Genomic DNA, 26,832 nt, shown 5'->3' on the forward strand with positions numbered 1-26,832 from the left:
GAGCAGTGCCCTGTAAATAGATGACCATACAATTTTTTTACCCAAACCAAGACACTTTAAAAGTGAAAGGGTGCACTATTAATAATTATATCAGAACAACAATGGAAATCTAGGAATCTACTGGGAAAATTAGTACTTATGGTCTACCTATTTATATATTCACAGAAGAGAACATTTCAAAAAGGAATGACTTATTCTTATACCTATGATAGCTTAAATAAGAACAGAAAAAAATGTTTATTTTGGCAGTAACACATTAAAGACTTTAGTGAAAACTTTCATGCATAGAGATTGTTGAGACAGTATGTTAATAAGCCCATGGAAAATTGCCACATTAAGGCCAGCCTAGGAAGTTATCTAGGCACTAAACGTGTTGATATTACTTCTAGGCTATATGGGATTCACTCTAGATACATAGATATATAACTTTTTTTTTTTTTTTAGAGACGGAGTCTCCCTCTGTTGCCCAGGCTGGAGTGCAGTGGCACGATCTCGGCTCACTGCAACCTCTGCCTCCCAGATTCAAGCGATTCCCCTGCCTCAGCCTCCTGAGTAGCTGAGATTACAGGCACATGCCACCACACCTGGCTAATTTCCAATTTATTTTTAAAAATGCATTTTAGCCTATTTGTTAATGTATTACCAGTGGGGTATATGTATATATCATATATATTTTCTCTACGTGTATATTATATAGGAAAAGTTATGTATCTGTATATCTAGAGTGAATTCCATATAGCCTAGCAGTAAATATCAGCATGTTCAGTGCCTAAATAACTTGCTAGGCTGGCCTTAATGTGGAAATCATACATGGGCTTATTAACATGTTGTCTGAACAATCTCTATGTGTGAAACAGTTTTCATTAAGGTCATTAAAGTGTTATTGCCGAAATATTTTGGTTCTGTTTTTGTTTAAGTTATAGGCATAAGAATAAATCATTCCTTTTTGAGTGATTATCCATATATATGTAATGCATTTATTTTTTTTATTAATGGTAAAAATGCTTGGTCCCCTTTTTTCTTTTAAATTTTGAGCTATTTATTCATATCACATGTTGGTTTCTTTTATAAGGACTTTGGCCTTTAACGTTACTGTAAACTTAACTGTAATCTTGGCCAGGTGCGGTGGCTTAGGCCTGTAATCCCAGCACTTTGGGAGGCCAAGGCAGGCGGATCACGAGGTCAGGAGTTCAAGACCAGCCTGGCTAACATGGTGAAACCCTGTCTTTACTAAAAATACAAAAATTAGTCAGGCGTGGTGGCGCGTGCCTGTAGTCCCAGCTACTCAGGAGGCTGAGGCAGGAGAATTGCTTGAACCCGGGAGGCAGAGGTTGCAGTGAGCCGAGATCACGCCACTGCACTCCAGCCTGGGCAACAGAGTGAGACTTGTTCTCAAATTTAAAAACAAAACAAACAAAAACTATAACCTTCACCAGCTTCTTGGCAGTTTTCAAGTTTATTTGTCAAAAGAGCTAAAGGAGACTGCAGAGCCATCAAACGTACTTGAAAAACAGCATAAACCTATTGTTTTTATAAACTTTAAGCAGTGCCATTATTTTGGTGAAGAGAAATAAAAATTTCTCATTGCAATATCTTTTTTTCTATTAAAGGACACAGAGATAGCATGGATTTACAGAGATTTAAAGAAACATCAAACAAGATAAAAGAAATACTATCCGTAAGTAAATCCTTGTTAAAACACCCACAGTTCTATTTATTTTACTATCTTGATGTTTAGTTCAAAATTTAATTAAACATTTTTTCAGCAAAAATACAGTTTTAGCAGATATCATTAACATGCCGATACCAAATATTTGAAGCTATCCTCAATTTGAAAAAATGAACAGTTGAGGAATATGAAAAGGTATAAATAGCTTGTGTAATTATACTCACTAAATAAAAAACATCACCTATTTAACATTTCTCTCTTTTTTTTTTGAGACGGAGTCTTGCTCTCACCCAGGCTGGAGTGCAGTGGTGTGATCTTGGCTCACTGCAACCTCCATCTCCCAGGTTCAAGTGATTCTCCTGCCTCAGCCACTTGAGTAGCTGGGATTACAGGTGTGCGTCACCATGCCTGGCTAATTTCTGTATTTTTAGTAGAGATGAGGTTTTACCATGTTGTCCAGGCTGGTCTTGAATTCCTGACCTCAAGCGATCCGCCTGCCTCGGCCTCCCAAGGTGCTGGGGTTATAGGCGTGAGCCACTGTGCCCGGCCTACGTTTTTTTTTTTTGAAATTTCTTCTCCCCATACGTTTTCCACTGATTAAATACTTAATGAGCTCACTCTTCCCAGATCCAAAAGTTTTATTAGAACATGACCCTGACTCTTAGAAACCTATTGTCTAGCAGTAAGGAGCTGTATATTATGTACAAGTGCAAGATAATTCGATAAATGTTTGTTAAATAAGTTTCAAAATATGTAGAACAGCTGGCAAAAAAGGTGTATTCTTGCCTGCAAGTTAGTTTTATTTCTCAAACGTTGCTCTCGTATATTACTTGTGGCTATTTAGAGCCTTTAGAGTAGTAACGTGGCTACAGCAAGATAATTAAAAACACTTAGAAAGGCCGGGCGCGGTGGCTCACGCTTGTAATCCCAGCACTTTGGGAGGCCGAGGCGGGCGGATCACGAGGTCAGGAGATCGAGACCACGGTGAAACCCCATCTCTACTAAAAATACAAAAAATTAGCCGGGCGTGGTGGCGGGTGCCTGTAGTCCCAGCTACTCGGAGAGGCTGAGGCTGGAGAATGGCGTGAACCCGGGAGGCAGAGCTTGCAGTGAGCCGAGATTGTGCCACTGCACTCCAGCCTGGGCGACAGAGCGAGACTCCGTCTCAAAAAACAAAAAAAAACCACCTAGAAAGGTGTTAAGCTTCTCTAGCCCTTAAAGAACTTACATTATAGAAATGTTAAGTGACATACACAGTGAAAACAGGACCTTTCCTAAAGCTAGAACCAAGGAAATGATAATGACATAGGAGTTTCTATGAATGATTACTTTTTATGTGATCCAAGTTAATAATGTAATTGCTGTCAGGCCATATTACTTACTACCCTACATATAAAAAGTAGACTCAAATGCATTTTTATATTGTAACATTTTGTATTTTTATTATCATCTATTTTGATTAAAGTATTGTACTAAATCGATTAACTTAATTTAATATCTATTAACTAGATATTGATAACTTGGAATTTAATTGGTTATTATATGTAAATTGAGGTGTAATGATTACCTGGGTTTTTTCCTTTCTGTATTTGCCTTTAAGTTTGAGAATAGTTGCATAATTTTCTTACCTCGAATAGGAGCGGCAGAATGATGTAAGAAATGTGATTATGGAGTATACAGAGATGCCTAAATATGAGGTAAAGTCTCTTTAGTATATGCAGAAGTCAGAAAGTCAGCTTAAAATATACCCATGTGCTTTTAGATGGAGGAAGTAGGTGTAGGTTCAGCGGACCTATCATAAGACTATAATTTGCAGTGTTTTCTTACCATTTTAATTATGGCATATTTAGACTGAGAGAGCTAAATAAGTGGATCAAGTTCACTTAGGTAGCTGACACATGATAAAAAGAGAGAAGAAAAGCCGGAATGAGAAAAAGTGCTAGGAAGTAGAAAGAACAGACTGCTGTCTACCAAATTGGTTTTATAATTATTGCCATATGACATATGGAATATCTGTATTCCATATAGGGTTGAAGTGGATTTTATAGGTAAATGAAATGTTTTATGGACTTTCGTAAGTTTTAGTAAAGCTGTTTAAAATGTAGAATTATTTAAACCTAAGTTCATCACATTTTCTTTTTCCTTACAAAAATTATTGTCATATTGCCACACTCTGGTGGCATCATTTTGCTATTGTGAAGCACTTGATATAAATAAGACATAAAATTTAGGATAAATGGACATTTCTTAATGGGAAAAGGTAAAGCATCAGAGTTTTCCCACAGATTTCACCTTTTTAATAATGAACTTAAAGAAAAAACGTGCTGAAAATTTTTAAGTGGCAGGTACTCCTTGATAAAAATAAGACATTGCAAGTTTCTGTGAGTTAGCAGAAAAGCAGTAGCTGTGTTTTGATTTAAACAACTTTTTTTTTTGAGACAGAGCAAGATTCCGTCTCAAAAAAAAAAAGAATAGCAGTATTTATTGAGCCAGTAAAGCCGTCAGGGCTTTCCAGACACATAAATAATAGAAAAATATTAAGGGAAAAGGTAGAGATTTAAGTACCTAAAAAACATAGTCAAAAGAAATTTGAAAAACAAATTGAAATTTGACAAATAGTGAGCATATAGATAACCTTGTTGTATTAATAGCTCATACAAAGCAATAAGAAAGTTACCAAGATCCCCAAAAGGAAATAGTTCTCCCACGATTAATGTTATCAGTGTGTCAAGATACGTGTAAGATAATACCTTCTTTGGGGGTGAGGTGAATTCATAATGATTGCATTTTTTCTCCACAGTTTTGTATAGTTTTCCAACTTTTTTGTGAGGTTTTTTGTTTTCTTTTGTTTTTGTTTTTGTTTTTTTCTTGAGACGGAGTCTCGTTCTGCCAGCAGGCTGGAGTGTAGTGGCTTGATCTTGGCTCACTGCACCCTCTGCCTCCCGGGTTCAAGCGATTCTCCTGCCTCAGCCTCCCGAGTAGCTGGGACTACAGGCGTGCGCCACCACACCCAGCTGATTTTTGTATTTTTAGTAGAGATAGGGTTTCACCATGTTGGCCAAGATGGTCTCGACCTCTTGACCTCGTGATCCGCCCGCCTCGACCTCCTAAAGTGCTGGGATTACAGGTGTGAGTCACCACGCCCACTCTGAGTTTTTATTATTATAAAAAATTCATTTGGATGGATTTTGTGCACAGTAGGCAAATAAGGTGTTTTGGTGCAGTTTTTGAAATTGGCAGTGAAGAAAATAACCATAATCTATAATATACCTGTTGGTGTCCAAGTAGAATAAAGCATATTGAGCTAAATAGATCAAGGGACTCTTATACTACTTAGAGTAATGGGTTGAAATTTAGTTCAATTATTTTCAAATTATATGTATGCACAATATTTGCAGAATAACAATACTTCTGAAAACACTTTGAAACGAGTGAGTTCTCTTGCTGGATTTACTGACTGTCACAGAACTTCCATTCCTCTTCATTCAAAACAAGGTGAGTATTTTGACTATATGAATAGTGTCAGAAAACATACTCATTGACACTTTAAATGTATTTTATGTTTGTCAAACATGTGAGCAGTGAATGGTACAGGAGTCAGAAGATGAAAATTCTAGTCTGCCATAGTTACTGTAACCTTGAATAAGTTGTAGTCCTAGCATTCATTAGAATGTTTTCTTTGGCGCGGTGGCTCACGCTTGTAATCCCAGCACTTTGGGAGGCCGAGGCAGGCGGATCATGAGGTCAGGAGATCGAGACCACGGTGAAACCCCGTCTCTACTAAAAAATACAAAAAATTAGCCGGGCGCGGTGGCGGGCGCCTGTAGTCCCAGCTACTCGGAAAGGCTGAGGCAGGAGAATGGCGTGAACCCGGGAGGCGGAGCTTGCAGTGAGCCGAGATTGCGCCACTGCACTCCAGCCTGGGGCACAGAGCGAGACTCCGTCTCAAAAAAAAAAAAAAAAAAGAATGTTTTATTAGAATATGTTTTACAAATTGTTTATTCTGTAAAGATGGAATAGAAAAACTTTTTATAAATCTCCTTTTAGCTTTTACAGACGTATCTGTTCATGTGTATCATGTTTTAATCTGTATCATCACTTATTTAACATATTTTTCCAGTTTAACTTTTAAAAATCATACATTTTTGGTTCAAAATCAAAATACAAACACTGAAAATTTTCCCTCTCACTCTGTTCCCACATGTAACCACTATTTGTCTACCCTTTAGAGTTTCATGCTTATACAATCATGTATGACAGTACAATCTTATACCTCTCATTTTTTACACAAAAGGTCACAGACAATACACGTTACCTTGTACCATTAATTTTTCATTTACTATATTGTGATGTTTCCATATGATAATTTTTTTATAAGTCAAAATTATATATGCACATCATTGAAAAGTTGAATAATTATAAAGGTTCCTTAAGAAAAACAGTACTACATTGTCCACCTCACCATCACTTCTTTCATTTTCCTTTGGCATACTGAATTCAGCAACGCATATTATGACCAAATTGGGTTTATTCCAGGAATGAAAGTTGTCTTAGCATTCAAAAATATAATTGTGATAATGCATGATAGTAGCAGATTAAAGGAGAAAAATCATGGGATCATCTTAACAGCTGCAGAGAAGGTATTTGATTAACATTCAGTATTCATTCTTAATCTCAAAAAGGATATCAACAAAAAATTATCACAAAGCATCAAACTTCCTAGTAAACTATTGAAAGCCCAAGATGGGGAGCAAGAAAAGGATTTTGACTGTTACTGTTTCTGTTTTACATTCTAGCCAGAACAGTAAAGCAAGTAAAATAAATGGTAGAGGGGGCCAGGTGGCTTACGCCTGTAATCCTAGCACTTTGGGAGGCCGAGGCAGGTAGATCACCTGAGGTCAGGAGTTCAAGACCAACTTGGTCAACATGGCGAAATTCCATCTCTAGTAAAAATGCAAAAATTAGCTAGGTGTGGTGGCGCACGTCTGTAATCCCAGCTACTCGGGAGGCTGAGGAAGAAGAATCGCTTGAGCCCAGGAGATGGAGGTTGCAGTGAGCCAAGATCGCATGACTGCGTTCCAGCCTGTGCAATGGGAGCGAGACTCCATCTCAAAAAAAAAAAAAAGAAAAAAGAAATGGTAGAAGGATTAGGAGGGAAGAAAAAGAATTCTCAGTATTTAAGATAACATAGATGTTATTTCTAAGTTAGTATGCTTATATGGATTGAACATCCTGAAATCTAAAATGCTCCAAAATCCAAAATTTTTGAGTACTGACTGAAAGGAAATGCTCATTGGAGCATTTCAGATTTCAGATTTTCAGATGCTCACCTGGGTGAGTATAATGCAGATATTCCAAAATTTAAAAAAAAACCAAAAATCTGAAGCACTTCTGATCCCAAGCATTTCTGGTAAGTGATACTCAAACCTACCTGTATTGCAGCATCCTCGTATTTCAGTTTTAGGCCGTATCTGTTGACCTTCCACTAAAGAAGACAAGAATTGAACTCTCTTTTCTCACTCTGTATTCCCAGAACGAACACACACACACACACCTGTTCACCCTTTTCCACCAAGTATAGTTACAGTTTTGGTTAAATCAACACTCTAGATTCTCTGGTATTTAACCAAATTTCTTCCTGATATTCAGAATATAATGTATTCTGTCAGTTTCATCATATTGAAAACATTTTGCCCAGAGTCTTCTAATGTATCTCAGTCTGGTCTTTTTGTCCTCTACACGTGGAATACAAATTTTGTTCTGAGGTTTTCCTTTCTTCATTCTGAGGTTATCCTTTGTTGTACTGTAAAATTGTAAGCTTTCTCTAAGTTGATTTGTAACTTACTATCCTGACTTTTTTTGGAAGTAGGCTTAATTCTAAAGTTCATAAATAAATATGATATGACATAAATATGGATAAATAAGATATGACAACAAAGGTATTATCATAAGTTGGGGAAAAGGATTATTCATTGCAGCATTGTTTATCATAGGAAGAGATTGGAAACAGATCCAATTTCCATTAGTAGGAGTTTGTTTAAATACATTACTGTATATCCAGTATGAAATAAAGAGAGCATCAAAAGATAATTGGGAAAATCTTCTCTGTTCTTCTGTAGAAAATCTCTAAGCTGGCTAGGCGCAGTGGCTCACGCCTGTAATCCCAGCACTTTGGGAGGCTGAGGCGAGTGGATCACCTGAGGTCAGGAGTTTGATACCAGCCTGAACAACATGGAGAAACCCAGTCTCTACTGAAAACAAAATTAGCCGGGCATGGTGGCACATGCCTATAATCCCAGCTACTAGGGAGGCTGAGGCAGGAGAATTGCTTGAACCCGGGAGGCAGAGGTTGTGGTGAGCTGAGATTGCGCCACTGCTCTCCAGCCTGGGCAGCAAGAGTGAAACTCTGTCTCAAAAAAAAAAAAAAAAAAATCTCTAAGCTTAAAGTTTAAAAAAACAAAAACCTCAAGGCATATATGTTTCCCTACCATTTATGTTAAATATTGGCAGGGGTATGTGTATACACATACAAATATCCCAGGAAGAATATACAAGAAATGAATTACCTTTACTGTCCCCAGTCAGGGTGATTGGGAACAGAAGGGAGAGAAATTTTTTTTTACTTCATACTCTCATTTATTGTTGCCTTTTCACAATAAATTGAATAGTTTACTCAAATTGAATAATTTATGGGCCTCATGTAATTCTTGTGTTCAGCGTGTTGAGGAAAGGTTATCTTATGAAGGTTATACTGTGCCTGGAATACTTTGTGTTTGGTTAGTTGGTATTCATAAAACTTCAGTTGTGTAGCCTTTTTATATTTTTCAATTTTCTTTTAGCAGAAAAAATCAGTAGAAGGCCATCTACCGAAGACACTCATGAAGTAGATTCCAAAGCAGCTTTAATACCGGTTTGTAGATTTCAACTAAACAGATATATATTATTAAATATATTAAACTTTTTTAGATAAGATCTACAAAGTGTTATTTGGGACTGTATCAAAAATTCAAGCAAATTTTTCTTAAGAAAACTGACTTTAGCATAGTAGCAGTTATAGAAAAGTTTCTTCTTACAGTGACTAGTCAGGAATTTTAAAGAAAAATATGCAGAATAAAGGCAGAAATCTCTTTTTGTTTGAATTGAAGCTAATTATATGAACTCATTTCCAGCTAACTGCGATAATAATTGATTTTGCAAATTGCCTTTAAAAGCACACACTGACAAGACAAAAAGCTCAGGAAAAGGCAGAAAAATTACTCCTTTATAATCAAGTATTATATATAAGTCAGTGCTCATAATTTTGCTCAAGAAAATATTGACTTACATTCAAAATATATCTGTTCTGGCATAGAGAGATTATGTTGTTAAAATCATGTTACTGAAAAAAGTTATTTCAGTGGGGAAAGAGGTTAGTTAACAAAGAGATTCACAGTAACAAATCCTCCTTTCTGGAGGGACTCTTCCTGACCCTGAGCTGCACAACTTTGCAACAAATTAAAGCCTTACCGAAGATGACCTCACAATGGCAATTTAGAACTCATGGGAGTCAACTTACATAAACGGTATTTGATTTCTGATAACTTAAGATAGTGGAATTATTGGTTACAGATGACAAAATAAGTATGTTTAAAGTGATTATGGACATAAAAAAGTTTTAAATATAAAACATGAGAAAAGAAGGAGATACTATTCAAAAAGACTGGCACATTTGAAAAACTAGAAATAAAAAAAAAAACTCAGTGGGGACTGGGTGCGGTGGCTCATGCCTGTAATCCCAGCACTTTGGGAGGCCGAAGCTGGTGGATCACTTGAGATCAGGAGTTCAAGACCAGCCTGGCCAACATGACACAACCCTGTCTCTACTAAAAATCAAAACTTATCTGGGTGTGGTGGCACATGCCTCTGTAATTCAGTTACTTGGGAGGCTGAGGCAGGAGAGTCTCCTGAACTGGGGAGGTGGAGGTTGCAGTGAGCCGAGATTGCACCACTGCACTCCAGCCTGGGCTTCAGAGTGAAACTCCATCTCAAAAAAACCCCACTCAGTGGGAGTTAATTAACAGATTAGGCACATCTGAAGGGAGAATTACTAAACTGGATCAGAATGCAACACAGAACTATAATTAAATGGATTAAAGTAATAATAAAAAATTGTCCACAAGATGATTAAAGTAAAAAAAAGATAAACTACATAATAAGATGGAAAATATGTTAAAGAGACATGGAAGACATATCTAACTGGCCTTGAGAGAGTAGACAAAATCTGAAGAGATTAGAAATGGTTTAGAATTTTACAAAATGATAAAATATGTGAAGATTGAAATTCAGGCAGAATGAGTCTCAAACTGGGGAAGTAAAAATAAACCCACACCTAGGAACATTATAAAACTGCAGAATAAAAACCATATGCACATATACACAACAAAGGCTGCAGTGAAATATGCCTAAATGTCATGAGCATTCGCAGCTTATGTGATTTTAATTTTTCTGTTTGTATTTTGATGTTTATATGTATATGTGTATATACATATATATGTATATATATATTTCTTTTTTGAGATGCAGTCTCGCTTTGTTGCCTAGGCTGGAGTGCAATGGCACGATCTTGGCTCATTGCAGCCTCCACTTCCCAGATTCAAGTGATTCTCCTGCCTCAGCCTCCCAAGTAGCTGGGATTATAGGCGCCCACCACCATGCCCAGCTAATTTTTGTATTTTTAGTAGAGACGAGGTTTCACCAGGTTGGCCAGGCTGGTCTCGAACTCCTGACCTCAGGTGATCCACCTACCTCGGCCTCCCAAAGTGCTGGGATTACAGGTGTGAGCCACCGCACCCGGCCACAAATATATATTTTAAGAGAATAGAATTGGCCGGGCGTAGTGGCTCACGCCTGTAATCCCAGTACTTTGGGAGGCCGAGGTGGGCGGATCACGAGGTCAGGAGATCGAGACCATCCTGGCTAAAAAACAGTGAAACCCCGTCTCTACTAAAAATACAAAAAATTAGCCCGGCATGGTGGCGGGCGGCTGTAGTCCCAGCTACTCGGGAGGCTGAGGCAGGAGAATGGCGTGAACCCGGGAAGCGGAGCTGCACTCCAGCCTGGGCCACAGAGTAAGACTCCGTCTCAAAAAAAAAAAAAAAAAAAGAGAATAGAATTGTCTTCAAACAATATAAAAATTCATAAAGAATAGAAAGACTGTGTTGTGGGAAATAAAATTTTTTATTCCACCTTGTTGAATAGCCTTATGGTAGTTACATTTACAGTAAATACAGTTACAATAAATAAATTTATTGTTTTATGAAACAACTGTATGTTAATTTTTTAGCCTTTCATTCTTAAAATATAAGAAAAAAAGACAGTTATGCTTCATCTAGAGATTTTTGTCTTTAAAGTTTTTGTGTGTTTTTTTTTTTTTGCTGAAGGATTGGTTACAAGATAGACCATCAAACAGAGAAATGTAAGTAAGCTTTTTCTCACCATTAGCTTGCAAAGTATCATAGTTATTGAATGTTGTCTTTTTTCCTGCTCTTTGCATCATCTCTTTAACATTTCTTTATAAGTGATGATTATTTATTCTAGCATCTCCTCTCTTCGCATAGATGAGATTAGGGGAACAAGTTTATTGTGAGTTAATATATAAGTTAAAATTTATTATTTTCATATAGTTGTACTATAATTACAACTCTACTAAGGTCTTCCTAATAGTGATACAATTCTGATTTTATTATTTAGTGCTGTTTCTAACTTATTCCTGAATAAATTTGTTGAGAGACCTAGTTTGAGACTTTAGTTTTGTACTTGCTTGATTTCTCTATCCATCATTCTAGTCAAACCTTGCATCTGCTTTTGGAAAGCACTTTGATGATTAGAGCAGTAATGCACAGTATACATTAGAAAGCCTGCGTACAGGAAGATCCACTAGAAAGCTGATGTGGTAATCCAAAACCAAAAGTGGAAACTATAGGCAATCTGACGGTTATTGTCCCCAGAAAGTAAAACTTTTTAGTACATATTAGACATAAGGGTAAAGACAAATCTAAGATAATCTCTGTGTTTCTGTCCTAGGAATTAGTATTGTAGAATTCCAAAGGATACGCAAAAAAAAAAAAAAAAAAGTCTTGTTTTGACTCCCACCTGATACTGGAAGCATGGTAGAGTTATTCTCTCATATGGATTACTTGAGCAGAGAAGTCAATTTGGGGGAAATTATTATTCTGCAGTGTTTTTCCCCTTCTGTGAATCAGAAATAAATCTGGGCCAGGCATGGTGCTTCACACCTATGATCCCAAGCACTTTGGGAGGCCAAGGTGGGTGGATCGCTTGAGCCAGGTGTTGGGGACCAGCCTGAGAAACATAGTGAGACCCCATCTCTAAATTAGCTGGGTATAGTGGTGGGCACTTTTGGTCCCAGCTACTCAGGAGGCTTGAGGCAGAAGGATTGTTTGAGCGCAGGAGTAGTGAGCCGTGATTGCACCACTTCACTCCAGCCTGGGCAACAGCGAGACCTAGTCTCAAAACAAATAATTTTTTTAAAAAAGAAAATAGATAAATCTGAATATATAAAGAAGAAAATAAACCTGGGCCACAGGATAAGCATCTGCCCAAATTGAGTTTCCTGACCCTGGAATGGCATTTGGAAGACCCACCTATAGTCAGACCTCTTCAAGGAATATTTTCTTTTATAACCAAAGCCATAGGATGTAAGTACAGAATAGGTACTTCAAGTTGGTGTTAATTCTGATGTCTAACAACAGAACATTGTCTTGCAGAATGCTGACCCTGAGAATTACCCATAAAGGTGGAGCTGATTGGCAACCCTTTGAGTGCTGAGAAAAGAGTGATTGATTAGCAGCAGGCAAAGGAATGATATTAGGTTCAAAATACTTTCTGTAAGAAAATGTTTCTATTGAGGTGAAAATCAACAGGGTCAGATAGAATGTAAGAGCTGGAAAGAGACAAGGTTATCTACTCCCAAGGTCCTTTCTGGATCTGGTCCTTTCATTCCTGAGCAAGGCTACATAGCTGTGTAATGAAAGTGCTAAGCCTCTAATGCGTTTTTCTTTATTCTCATTCTGTTCTCTTTTCCACTCTACCTGTGTGTCTAATTGACACTGGAATCCTTGGAAGTAAAAGAACCTCCATTTGGTGCCAGTATATGTTGTTATAAATAAATACAGTGAACATTGGGAGAAATGTTTTTCAACATTAGAAACTAAGAGGCAAAATGACATCTACTTAACTGTTCTCTCAGTTCTTTGTCCATCAATTCTATTGAAATATTTCTAGCATCCTGCAAAGTCGTCTCAGTGTATTGTTACAGTACTGGAATGAACCTCCACAAATACAGAAGTTATGAAATAGTTTATTAGTATAGAGCCTTCAATTTGGCACCAAACTACTAATAATATTTAGGCATAAATTGGAGATACAAGTTATTAATAAGTAGATACATATGGATATATATATAGATATATGTATCTATATATGGATTGGGATTGACTTAAGGGAAATGGCAAATATTCAAAGAGAATCAATATCAGAATTTCCTTAATAATATTTTTTATATAATAATTGTATAAAATCAAAAAATTAAATGATAGCCAAAACTTATAGCACAGCTTATACTATATTTTTTGGTGTTTCTTTAGGCCATCTGAAGAAGGAACATTAAATGGTGAGTCTGTGTGGTAGATTTAATGTGAAAAAAATGAGAATCTTACATGATCTGTTATAGCAAACACCACATTATTCTAGGTAAGACATTTTAGACTTCAAGCTAGAAAAAGCCAAGGTATTAAAGAGTTCTTCCCTCATATACTTTCTCCTTACTATAGATGTTTCACAAACACACGAACCACCCTGTGAATGATGATCTCTTTACTGTCACACTTCCTCCCTGCTACTTGGTCTCTGCTATACAGCCTGCTCCTTTTCTAATATTCCATCTGTTTTAACAAATGAAACTTTTAGTCAGCTGAGTTATTCTTGACCACATTGACTTTGTACTCACAAAGTCCTATTGCATTTACTTCCTACATGTCTCTAAAATCCATCCTCCACTATACATCCCACTGCTCCTTTCAGCTTAGACCATTGCTTTGTCAAACTTTTATCGAAGTGTATAGTGCATACAGAATAGTGCAGAATTCAGTGAATTCTTACAAAGTAAGTATAGCCATGTAATCAGCACCTAAAAACAATTTTGCCTATATCCCCATTCCTTTGTTTCTACTTCTTACAGTCCCTGCCCCTAAATAGTTTCACCTATTTTGGGGTGTATGTGCGTGTGTGAGTGAGTGCATGTATGTGCATATTGGCTATATAAATGAAATTGTACAGTATATACTGTTTTGTGTCTTGCTTCTTCCTTTTAACGTAGTTATAAAATTCATCAATATTACTGTGGATAGTGGTAATTTGTGCATTCTCACTACTATATAAAATTTCCTTATGTAAATATATTGAATTTACTTATCCATCCTGCTATTTGGTGGTCATTTCAGTAGCTTCCACTGTATGGCTATTATGACTTGCTGCTATAAGCATTCTTGTTCATGTTGTTTGATAAACATATATATTTATTTATTATTGGCATATGCCTAAGAGTGGAATTGCTGAGTCAGAGTTAGCATGTGTTCACATTTGGTAATTACTACCAAATAGGTTTTCAAAGTGATTATACCAGTTTGGGGTCCCTGCCTGTAGTTTTGCTTCTCATCAGTGTTCTATTCTGCCACCCTTCCCCGCCCCCAGCTGAGAAGGAGTCTTACTCTGTCACTCAGGCTGGAGTAGGGAGTACAGTGGTGTGATCTTGGCTCGCTGCAACCTCCGCCTCCCAGGTTCAAGCAATTCTCCTGCCTCAGTCTCCCGAGTAGCTGGGATTACAGGCGTGCACCACCACACCCGGCTAATTTCTGTCTTTCTGTAGAGACCGGATTTCACCATGTTGGCCAGGCTGGTCTCTAACTCCTGACCTCATGATCTGCCCACCTCCGCCTCCCAAAGTGCTGAGACTACAGGCGAGAGCCACTGCACCCGGCCTGATTTTTCTAAAAGATCTGATCTGGTCACTCCTCCACTTTACATTTTTCCCCATTGTTGTTTAGTAAAATCCAGTGCTCTTCCTTAACATGACATATTCGGCTTTTAATCCCCGCCCCCCCCACTTTAGGCTCTTAATTCCATGCCCTCTCCCCCCCCAAAGACAAGATCTCTCTGTCACCAGGTTGGACTGCAGTGGCACAGTCGTTGCTCACTGCAGCCTCAACCTCCTAGGCTCAAGCAATCCTCCCACCTCTGCCTTCTGAGTAGCTAGGACCATAGGTGGGTGCCACCTTGCCCAGCTAATTTTAAAAATCTTTTTTGTTGATAATGGGGCCTTGCCATGTTATCCAGGCTGGTTTTGAGCTCCTGGCCCCAAAGCAGTCTTTCCACCTCAGCCTCCCAAAGTTTTAATGATTACAGGTGTGAGCCACTGTGCCTGGCCTCCTCTTAACAATTTGATATTCCCTGTTTCTGTAGCTTCATCTCCTGCGGTTATCCCTGTACTCTTGCCCATTAATTTGTAGTCTTAGCTGCATATTCAAATCATTTGTAGAGAATCATTTCTATGATGACACATACTTACACAATTAGAATATTTTGGAGTGACATCTGGGTGGGTGTATGTCCAAAAAGCATTATAGGTCCATCTTCCCCCTTCTCTTACTCTGAGATAGCCTTTGACGTCTCCTCAACCAGAAGGCATTAGGTACTCCTATACAGCCATACAATGTGTGCACACATGTATGTGTATATACACATTTTTAAAGTATATTTTTATATTATACAGTATTAAAACCTGTTGGCTAACTTCCTTTTCCTGCAAGACGGTAGGTTTCTTTTTATTTGTGTTCTAGAAACTTAGCACATAGCAGATTTGACTTGTCTTTGTCTTCTTGCAACATTTAAAGGTCAATTCCACACACACACACACACACACACAAAGATGGGGGAAGGGCTTTTGATGGGTATGTTTCACATTCCAGAAGTTCATCTTCTCATGGTAGACCTGCCAAAATAGTTACATGGCTACAGTCCCCAACCCCCAAACATCAGAATCAAAGAGAGATTTTTCTTTTTGAGTGGGAGGTATGGGAGGAGTGAGTTTATGGCAGGAGTTAGGATAGTGTGCAGCATAATGTGCTCTTCACTTGTAGGTGTCTAAATGCACAGCTCTCACTAAAGTGGCATAATGAAATAGGGTAATATAGCACAGTGGACATACTTTATCCCTAATTTTTTCTGTTTTTGTGAGGAACAGTTACACGATGGAAATTCAAAATGATTTTATGAGAATATCCGGGTTAAAATTTTTGCTGTACTAGTACTTTTTAAATGGTCTCATTTGTTTATTTGCCATTCTAGGTCTCACTTCTCCATTTAAGCCAGCTATGGATACAAATTACTATTATTCAGGTCAGTAATATTAAAAACAAAATTTAATAGTATTTTGAACCTTTACAGATTTCATTATTTCTCTCTCATTTTTATGCAGCTGTGGAAAGAAATAACTTGATGAGGTTATCACAGAGCATTCCATTTACACCTGTGCCTCCAAGAGGTAAATCCAAAAATTAAAGAAATAAATAAAAGTGAAAATTAGCTGTTTAATGATTTTTAGCTATAATATAAAATGTGGGTGGGATTACATTAAGAAGTATCAATTTCAAATAAATTCCTGATTAATCTGACTACTACAAGGGTGAGGTATGTTTGAATAGAAGAAGGGAAGCGTCAGAAGTATTGAATTTCTCTATTACTGGCATATTCAGAAGCAACAATACATTCTAATTCTAAAAAGTTCTTGATCCACTACCTAGTAATGTATATAAATTGACATCACAGCGTCCATGAAACAGATAGCTCTAACTTCTAAGTTTAATTCAGAAGTGTGTAGAATTTTAGTTGCTTTTTTAAAGGTTTTCTATAAAATGCTCAGAATTTCAAAAATGCCTAACATTACACATGAATTCAAAGATATTATGAAAGTATCCTTGATTTCTTACCTATTGCTATTAAATTTCTTTTTATAAAACTACATCTTGGTCCATTTTATCTTCTGTTCCTTACTTAAAGATGCCTGCTAATTTTTATTTTACTTTGTCATTTTTAAAAAGTCACAATTTAATCTTAAACTGTTTCCATTCGTGTTGCAGGGGAGCCTGTCACAGTGTATCGTTTGGAAGAGAGTTCACCCAACATACTAAATAACAGCATGTCTTCTTGGTCACAACTAGGCCTCTGTGCCAAAATAGAGTTTTTAAGCAAAGAGGAGATGGGAGGAGGTTTACGAAGAGCTGTCAAAGTACAGTGTACCTGGTCAGAACATGATATCCTCAAATCAGGGCATCTTTATATTATCAAATCTTTTCTTCCAGAGGTGGTTAATACATGGTCAAGTATTTATAAAGAAGATACAGTTCTGCATCTCTGTCTGAGAGTAAGTGTCAGTGAATGTTTAATAGTGGAACATAATTTAAGCTTTATATTTTAACTTCTGAAATATCAATAAGCCAAATATAATCTTAGTTTAAATATTAAACAAGGGTTCTCCCCACCCTCCCTTTTATAGGAAATTCAACAACAGAGAGCAGCACAAAAGCTTACATTTGCCTTTAATCAAATGAAACCCAAATCCATACCATATTCTCCAAGGTAAATCTTTAATTTTTTTCTGGGATCTTTTATTATATGGATAGCAGTCCCTTTTGACCTTCATTTTTGATGTTGAATATTTAATTATCCATTTTGTGGATCAATTAGAATTTTATTAACAAAACTGCTAGTAATATTTATAACTTTTTTATAAGGTTCCTTGAAGTTTTCCTGCTGTATTGCCATTCAGCAGGACAGTGGTTTGCTGTGGAAGAATGTATGACTGGAGAATTTAGAAAATACAACAATAATAATGGAGATGAGATTATTCCAACTAATACTCTGGAAGAGATCATGCTAGCCTTTAGCCACTGGACTTACGAATATACAAGAGGGGAGTTACTGGTACTTGATTTGCAAGGTAAATTTATTAAAATATTGCTAAGGTGAAATTCTGCAGTAGGTTCTCACCTATTCATATGTTATACAGAATCTGCTAATTTATAGATAAATAAAATCTTAGGCCAATAGAAGCTATAAAAAAGCAAGTTAATCACAGTCATAGCATATAGCCATCAGGGCCTTGAGTAATAGAATCTGGCTATCTTTTTTTCGTTCCCCCACCCCCTACCCCACCCCTAGACGGAGTCTTGCTCAGTCACCCAGGCTGGAGTGTAGTGGTGCAATCTCAGCTCACTGCAACTTCCGCCTCCCGGATTCAAGCAATTCTCTTGCCTCAGCCTCCCGAGTAGTTGGGATTACAGGCACCTGCCACCACGCCCAGCTAATTTTTGTATTTTTAGTAGACAAGGTTTCGCCATGTTGGCCAGGCTAGTCTTGAACTTCTGACCTTGTGATCTGCCCACCTCAGCCTCCCAAAGTTCTGGGATTACAGGTGTGAGCCACCACACCCGGCCTGGCTATCTAAATTATTCTTAAGATAATACAGATGTTTTGATAAGCAAAAACATGTAAGAATTCCCTATTCTAAGATAGGCAGTCTAGTATTTCAAAAGTATAAAGACCGTTTCTTTAAAAATAACAAATACCTCTATTATTCCTGGTGTTTATGTAAGTTACCTGTTATTGTGAACTAAACTACCTAAAAATTTAGTGGATTTAAAACAACTGCCATTTTATTTCCTTATAGTTCTTTTATTCAGAAATTTGGATGGGGCATAGTGGGAATGTCTCTCTCTGCTGTCACCTCAAAAGACTGGAATGGCTGGAGACATTGAACAGCTTGACTGGAGTCAAATGTCTGAGGTCTCTGTTCACTGTCAACTAAATTCCTCAATTCTTCAGTGTTCTCTGTCTACATGGCTAGCTAGCTTGGGCTTGCTCACAGCATGGTAGTTTCAGGTATTTAGACTTCTTACATAGCAGCTGGCTTCTTGTAGAGAGAAGGCAGACACTCTTAAGGCTAGGCCCAGGACTGAGATTCCTTCTGCCACGTTTTACTGATCAAGGCAACTTGCAAGGGTAGCCCACATTCAAGGGGAGGCGAAGTAGATTCAGCAGTTGATGGGTAGAACGACATGCATCTATAGAGGGAAAAATTGCTCATAGCCATCTTAGCAGATAGACTGTGTTTCATACATATGAAAGAACAAAAAGAAATGGTGACTGCAAGAGGGCAGGTTTGCTTGGAGTAATGTCTGCTGAGCTTCACAGTGAGTCAAAGGAAAGTTAAATTGAGCAAGTTGCCAGCTCTTCACTTCATTATGGCTTCCATAATTTTTCTCCCTGAAGAGCAGACTTAATTTCAAATGTAAACACAGACCAGATTTTAAATCACATGAGAACAATTGTTTAGAATGTTTATTACTCAGTGACTCTTTAGTGTACGGGTATAAATATAAAAGATTTGTTGAAAAGCAAACAGGTATTGATTCAGCTCAAGAATGAAAATCTATGTAAAAACAACTATACTTTTTTCAGTAGTTCACACCTTTATAAAAATGATTATGGTGGTGTATGTAGTGAAAAACTCTCTGATGTCCATTATGAGTTAGGCCAATCCAATTAATTTTAAAAATTACAAGCATACATTAGAGATACTGTAGGCTCAGTTCCAGACAACTGCAACGAAGCAAATATTGCAATAAAGCATATCACATTAATTTTTTGGATTTGCAGTACATATAAAAGTTATATTTACACTATAGTCTAAAGTGTGTGATAGCATTGTGTATGAAGAACAGTGGATATACCTTAATTTAAAAATACCTTATTGTTAAAAAATAGTAAGAATCATCTAAGCCTTCATCAAGTTATAGTCTTTTTCCTGGTGAAGGGTCTGGCCTCCATGTTGGTGACTGCTAACTGGTAGTTGCCGAAGTTTGCGATGACTGCAGCAATTTCTTTTTCTTTCTTTTTTAAAAAATAGAGGCGGGGTCTCTTTCTGTCACCCAGGCTGCAGTGCAGTAGCTCAATCACAACTCACTGCAACCTCAAACTCCTTGGGCTCAAGCCATCCTCCTGCCTCAGCCTCCTGCATAGCTGGGACTACAGGCTCACATCACTGCACGCAGCTAATTTTAAAAAATTTTTGTAGAGATGGGTGTCTAACTAGGTAGGTCAGGCTAGTCTTGAACTCCTAGCCTCAAGCAGTCCTCCCATAGTGCTAGGATTACGGGCATGAGCCACTCTCTGGCCACAGTGAGGTTTGCCACATTGATTGATTCTTCCTTTCATGAAAGACTTTCTGTAGCACGCAGTGCCATTTGATAGCATTTTACCCACAGTGGAACTTCTTTCAAAATTGGAGTGAACCCTCTCAAACCCTGCTACTTTATCAACAAAGTTCATGTGGTATTCTAAGTCCCTTGTTGTGATTTGAACAATGTTCACGGTATCTTCACCGAGTAGATTCCATCTCAGCATAATGTTTATTGAACAATTTTTACATAGGAATATCTTAGATGATTACAAGTTAAACAGTGTAGCAATATATAAAGAACAAAGTGTTCCCATCTTTTTTATTTCTCTACTTCTGTGAAGACATATACACAGAGACTTTTTTCCCTCTTTTTTATTATTTTGTTTTGTTGTGTTGGTTTTACCCCAACTGGGATCATGAGATTTTTTTTTTCCACTTTTTTTTTCTGCCTAACGATATATCATGGGCATTTTCTAGAGTTATTTCTTTAGTAAGCTGCGTGATAGTCTATAGTGTAGCAGCTATAGCATGATTTACATCTATGTTGATAGACATTCACTCTACTTTTAGTTTTTTGCTTCTACAAACAGTGCTTGCAGGAAACCAATGCACTGCTACTTTTATTTCCATAAAGTAAATTCCTAAATTGGCTTAGAAAAGAGATTAGTACAATTTTAATTTTAATAACAACTGCCAGATTACTTTCCCAAAAGCTTATCAGAAATCATACTCAGCATTCTATGGAAGTTTCCGCTTCTCTGCAATCTTTCCAGTATTGAATATTCTTAATGTTTGCCATTCTATTGGATGGAAAATAGTGTCGTGTTTTAATTCTGGTTTTTCCTTTTGTGAAATTGAACCATTTTATTAGATTTTGCTCTAATGGGTTAAATATTTGTGATTATTCAAAATATCAGTAGGTGTTGTGTGTGTGTGTGTGTGTATGTATATGTGTTTATATATACACACATGAATATATAAGAGACTGGAAGAATTTAATCATAATACTTCTGGAGAGGGCTGGAGGTGAAGAAAGATTTTCACAATCTTACTCTTTGTGTTACATGAATGTTTTGCAAGAAAATGTGGTATATGTTAATGTGTGTGGTTTTTTTCCCTTAAATCCCAAACACTTGTTTGCTTGTTTTTTTTTTTTTTTTTTTTTTTTTTGAGACGAATTTCACTCCGTTGCCCAGGCTAGAGTGCAGTAGTACGATTTTGGCCCACTGCAACCTCCGCCTCCCGGGTTCGAGCGATTCTCCCGTCTCAGCCTCCTAAAAGTAGCTGGGACTATAGGCACCCCCCACCACGCCTGGCTAACTTTTTTTTGTGTGTTTTTATTAGGGATGAAGTTTCACCATGTTGGTCAGGCTGGTCTTGAACTCCTGACCTCAGGTGATCCATCCGCCTTGGCTGCACAAAGTGCTGGGATTACAGGCGTGAGCCACTGCGCCTGGCCAATCCCAAACACTTTTAAAATCCTATGGATTATTCCTTCATGTACCAAATTGTTCTTTGCTAACTAAGGTGAAACAAGGGCAGATTGACCAGACCTTTTACAAGTAAGGAGGTATTTGCGTCCTTGGTGCTGCAGGATAAGGAACTTAATGCCTACCTACCAACTCTGATGTTTAACTCTTGTTCACATTACAAGGAGATACGCCTCTCCTTGGTAGAATGCCAGGGTCATAAATCAAGTTATAAAATATCAAAAGAGAAGAACTACACTCCTTTGAATAGTTTAACATTGTAATGATCGATGATACTATAACATCTCTTAAGATGATTTTTATTATGCAGATGTCAGTATTTATGTCAGTTATATAATATAAATTATTTGTCTTTTTTATATACACATACAAAGGTGTTGGTGAAAATTTGACTGACCCATCTGTGATAAAAGCAGAAGAAAAGAGGTAATAAGTTTTAACTATTTCATTAAGGCATAATTTCACATTTTATATTTGTACCTCATAGACTGCCACTTTTTTTGTTGGTTTTTTTTTTTTTTTTTTTTAATTACCAATTCTACAGATCCTGTGATATGGTTTTTGGCCCAGCAAATCTAGGAGAAGATGCAATTAAAAACTTCAGAGCAAAACATCACTGTAATTCTTGCTGTAGAAAGCTTAAACTTCCAGGTAAAAAATTTCTTAATCAGTATAGTATATAAATTGTTATGAAACTTGGTTACTACAATACCTCATAAGGCCAGAGGTACAAATGTTTAATGTAATGGTCTCTAATTGTGCCAGCTTCAGCAGCTTCTTTGCAAATACATATTGTTGGTTATAAATGAATCTGTGTTTTCTTTCTGTCTTTATACAAAGTTCATTAATATATTATGTGTCTGCAGGATGCCAGGAATTGTGTTCAGTGTTGAAAGTAGAATATCGAACCAGACAGCTATGTCTCTGCCCTCATGGAGTTTAGCCTCATGTTGACTATTGACAAGATTAGCAGGGAGTTACAGGACTGATAAATGCCAAGAGAGAGGAAAAAACAGAACAGAGTGCTATAGAACATGTAAGCAGGTCCCTTAACTCAAACCCAGGTCAGGGAATGATCCTGGGAAACTAACATATTTGCCTTTACTTGGAGAATGAATAGGCCTTCAAGTTAGCCTTGCAGAAGAATTGAGAAAAGGCTATTTGATCAAGCAGGAACAGGAACTGTAAATATATTGTCTCGTGATATTAACATCATCTTTGTATGCAGAGAATTACAAGTTTTTGTTAATTAAAGCACAAACCCGTGGTTGTCTCTCTTTGATGTGCATCATAGTCCCCTGTGGAACTTTAGAAAAAAATTACCTTACCAGGAGCAGTGACACACGCCTGTAGTCCCAGCTACTCAGGAGGCTGATACCAGAGGATCACTTGAGCTCAGGAGTTCAAAGCTGTAGTGCCTACTTCAGCCTGGGCAACATAGTGAGACCCTGTCTCTTTTAAAAATTAAATTAAAAAAAAAATTACACGTCTGGGGCCCACCCTTGAGCTGTTTGTTTGTTTATTTTTGAGACAGGGTCTCTGTTGCTCAGGCTGGAGTGCAGTGATGTGATCTCAGCTCACTGCAGCTTCCACCTCCCAGACTCAAGTGATCCTCCCACTTCAGCCTCCCAAGTAGCTGGGACTACAGGCACGTGCCACAACACCTGGCTAATTTTTTTTTTTTTTTTTTTTTTTTTGTAGAGATGGGGTTTTGCCATGTCACCCAGGCTGGTCTCAAATTCCTAGGCTCAAGTGATCCACCTGCCTCAGCCTCCCAAAGTGCTAGGATTACAGGCGTGAGCCACCACGTCCAGCCTTTGTGTATTTTTGAAAGTCCCACTTCATATGCCCAATATTGTAGTAGTTAAGAGCTTAGACTTGAGAGCCAGGATGCATGGCTCCAGAGAATACCTACATCACCAAGGAGTTTTTGAGGACTTAATGAGTTGGTTTTGTGAGATACTTAGTACCAGCCATATAATAAGCATTATTAGGTATGTAAATGGTACTATTTTTTTAAATTTGTTTTTTATTTATTGCTAGTATACAGAAATGCCATTGATTTTTTTTGAGCATATGTCCCTGCAACCTTGCTTAACTTTTTTAGGAGCTTTTTGTAATAGACTTCTCGGGGTTTTTTGTGTGTAGACAATAAAGACAGTTTCTTTTCAACCTGTGTATCTTTTTTTTTTTTTTCTTGACTTTTTGCACTGGCAAGGAATTCCAGCACAGTATAGAATGGGTGTAGTGAGAGTAAACATATTTGCTTTGTTTCTGATGTTAAGGGGAAGGCAATCTGTCTTTTGACCATTAAGATGATGTTAACTGTAAGGATTTTGTAGATGCACTTTATGAGGCTGAAGAAATTTCCTTCTACTCCTTGTTTCTTTTTTTTTTCTTTTCTTTTCTTTTTTTTTTTTTTTTTTTTTGGAGGCGGAGTCTTGCTCTGTCACCCCGGCTGGAGTGCAATGGTGCGGTCTCTGCTCACTGCAAGCTCCGCCTCCCAGGTTCACGCCATTCTCCGGCCTCAGCCTCCCAAGTAGCTGGGACTACAGGCGCCCACCACCGCGCCTGGCTAATTTTTTTTTTGTTTGTTTGTTTTTGTTTTTGTTTTTTGAGACGGAGTCTCGCTCTGTCGCCCAGGCTGGAGTGCAGTGGCGCAATCTCGGCTCACTGCAAGCTCCGCCTCCCGGGTTCACGCCATTCTCCTGCCTCAGCCTCTCTGAGTAGCTGGGACTACAGGCGCCTGCCACCACGCCCGGCTAATTTTTTTTTATATTTTTTTTAGTAGAGACGGGGTTTCACCGTGGTCTCGATCTCCTGACCTTGTGATCCGCCCACCTTGGCCTCCCAAAGTGCTGGGATTACAGGCGTGAGCCACCGCGCCCGGCCTACTCCTTGTTTCTGAAGAATGTTTATCTTGAATGGATATTGAATTGTGTCAGATGGTTTTTTTCTGCATCTTTTGGTATGATCGTGTGGTTTTTCTCCTTTAATAGGTTAATATAGTGTATTACATCGATTGTTTTTTTAATGTTGAGCCAGTATTGCATTTCTAGGACAAACCACACTTTGTTGTGATACATATCTTTTTTATTTATTGTTAGATTCAGTTTTCAATAATATGTTGAGGATTTTGCATCTGTGTTCATGAAGAATATTGGTCTGTGGTAGGTTTGTTTTATGGGGCACTATGTTTGTTTTCTTTTAGTATTAGGATAATACTTATAAAATAAGTTTTATTTTCGGGAATAGATTGTATAGAATTGATATTGTCCCTACCATGAATGTTTGATAGGATTTTCCAGTCAAACCATCTTGGCCTGAAGTTTTCTTCGTCACAGGGTTTTAAACTAAGCATTTAGTGGGGAGGGGGAAGGGATAGCATTGGGAGATATACCTAATGCTAAATGACGAGTTGATGGGTGCAGCACACCAACATGGCATATGTATACATATGTAACAAACCTGCACATCGTGCACATGTACCCTAAAACTTAAAGTATAATAATAATAATAAATAATAAATAAAATAAGCATTTAATTTCTTTAATAGAGATAGGACTGTTGATTATCAAGTTCTTCTTGAGTGAGTTTTGGTAGTTTGTGTCTTTTAAGGAATTGGTCCTTTTTTTTTAAATTGTCAAATTTGGGGGCATAAGGTTATTTATGCTGTTACCTTACTATCTTTTTAATATCTGTTAGTTCTGTGGCAAATCCCCTTTTTCCTTATGGCAGTTTGTGTCTGTGCTCTTTGTTTCTTGATCAGCGTGGCTAGAGGTTTATCAGTTTTATTGATACCTTCAAAGAATCAGTTTTCATTGTCATTGTTTTACTCTACTGCTTTTCTGTTTTCAATTTATTTGATTTATTCTTTTTATTATTTCCATGTTTATACTCGCTTTAGGTTTAGTTTGTTCTTTTTCTAGTTTATTAAAGTAGAAACTTAGATTATTGATTCTCAGCTCTTTATTTTATTTATTTATTTTGAGTTGGAGTCTCGCTGTGTCACCAGGCTGGAGTGCAGTGGCGTAATCTCTGCTCACTGCACCCTCCTCCTCCCAGGTTCAAACGATTCTCCTGCCTCAGCCTCTTGAGTAGCTGGCACTACAGGTACGTACCACCACACCCAGCTAATTTTGTATTTTTAGTAGAGTCAGGGTTTCACCATGTTGGCCAGGATGGTCTTGATCTCTTGACCCTGTGATCCACCCAACTTGGCCTCCCAAAGTGCTGGGATTACAGGCATGAGCCACTGCGCCTGGCCTCAGATCTTTATTTCTAACAAGAGATTTAGTGCTATAATTTTCCCTCTAAGCATTGTTTTAGCTCCATCCCTCAAATTTGGGTATATTTTATTTTCATTTTTATTTACTTGAAAATAGTTATAATTTCAGTTGTTATTCCTCTTTGATGTATGGATTGTTTAGAAGTGTCTTGTTTAGTTCTTAAATACTGTAAAATTTTCCAAATGTCTTTTATTGATTTCTTGCTTAATTCTATTATAAAAGAAACATACTTTGTACTATTTCAATTAAAGTTTTTTTAACCTTACAAGTTTATGGAGCTGGGTTCGGTGGCTCACACCTGTAATCCCAGCACTTTGGGAGACCGAGGCAGGTGGATCACCTGAAGTCAGGAGGTCGATACCAACCTGGCCAACATAGTGAAACCCCGTCTCTACTAAAAAATACAAAAATTAGCTGGCTGTGGCTGGGCGCGGTGGCTCACGCTTGTAATCCCAGCACTTTGGGAGGCCGAGGCGGGCGGATCACGAGGTCAGGAGATCGAGACCACGGTGAAACCCCGTCTCTACTAAAAATACAAAAAAGAAAAAAATAAAAATAAAAATAAAATTAAAAAATTAGCTGGGTGTGGTGGTGGGCGCCTGTAATCCCAGCTACTCAGTAAGCCAAGGCAGGAAAATCACTGGGACCTGGGAGGCAGAGGTTGCAATGAGCCAAGATCGCGCCACTGCACTCTGGCCTGGGTGACACAGCGAGACTCAGTCTCAAAAAAAAAAAAAGAGTTTATGGTCTCTGAGTATTCCATGTGCTTTGGAAGGTAATATATATTCTGCTGTTGTTGGATGGAGTATTCTGTAAATATTAACTAAGGAAAGTTTGTTGCTAGTGTTCAGATTTCTTATATCCTTGCTGGTTTTCTGTGTATTAGTTCTATTGATTAACTAGAAAGAAAGTCTCCAAATATAATTGGATTTGTCTGTCGTGCTTTTCAGTTCTATCAGTTTTTCCTTCATGTGTTTTGAGGCATTGTTCTTAAATGCATACACATATACTATTGTTAATGTCTTCTTGGCGAATTGATTGTTTTATCATTGTGTATTAATAATATCATGGTAATTTTCCTTATTTTGA

The 26,832-nt window shown here is 37.6% G+C and overlaps 1 protein-coding gene across 5 annotated transcripts in view; it reads left to right on the forward strand.

Moving 5' to 3' along the window:
* The window catches only part of TRPM7 (transient receptor potential cation channel subfamily M member 7), a 131,067-nt gene that overhangs the window by 98,235 nt on the left and 6,000 nt on the right, over positions 1-26,832 (forward strand). For 2 of the 5 annotated variants that reach the window (XM_003266919.4, XM_030814101.1), the window contains 12 exons: positions 1,611-1,678; positions 5,068-5,164; positions 8,509-8,579; positions 11,089-11,123; positions 13,315-13,340; positions 16,073-16,123; positions 16,203-16,268; positions 16,864-17,147; positions 17,280-17,362; positions 17,518-17,723; positions 21,829-21,880; positions 21,999-22,105. In XM_003266919.4, coding sequence (XP_003266967.1) covers positions 1,611-1,678; positions 5,068-5,164; positions 8,509-8,579; positions 11,089-11,123; positions 13,315-13,340; positions 16,073-16,123; positions 16,203-16,268; positions 16,864-17,147; positions 17,280-17,362; positions 17,518-17,723; positions 21,829-21,880; positions 21,999-22,105 — 1,146 coding nt within the window. Of the gene's footprint in view, positions 1-1,610; positions 1,679-5,067; positions 5,165-8,508; positions 8,580-11,088; positions 11,124-12,435; positions 12,593-13,314; positions 13,341-16,072; positions 16,124-16,202; positions 16,269-16,863; positions 17,148-17,279; positions 17,363-17,517; positions 17,724-21,828; positions 21,881-21,998; positions 22,106-26,832 lie in introns of those variants that run through there. The other 3 variants (XR_004030434.1, XM_012507552.2, XM_030814102.1) reach the window with 3 other exon arrangements.

The sequence above is a fragment of the Nomascus leucogenys genome, chromosome 6 (genome assembly GCF_006542625.1).
Source record: "Nomascus leucogenys isolate Asia chromosome 6, Asia_NLE_v1, whole genome shotgun sequence".
NCBI lineage: Eukaryota > Metazoa > Chordata > Mammalia > Primates > Hylobatidae > Nomascus > Nomascus leucogenys.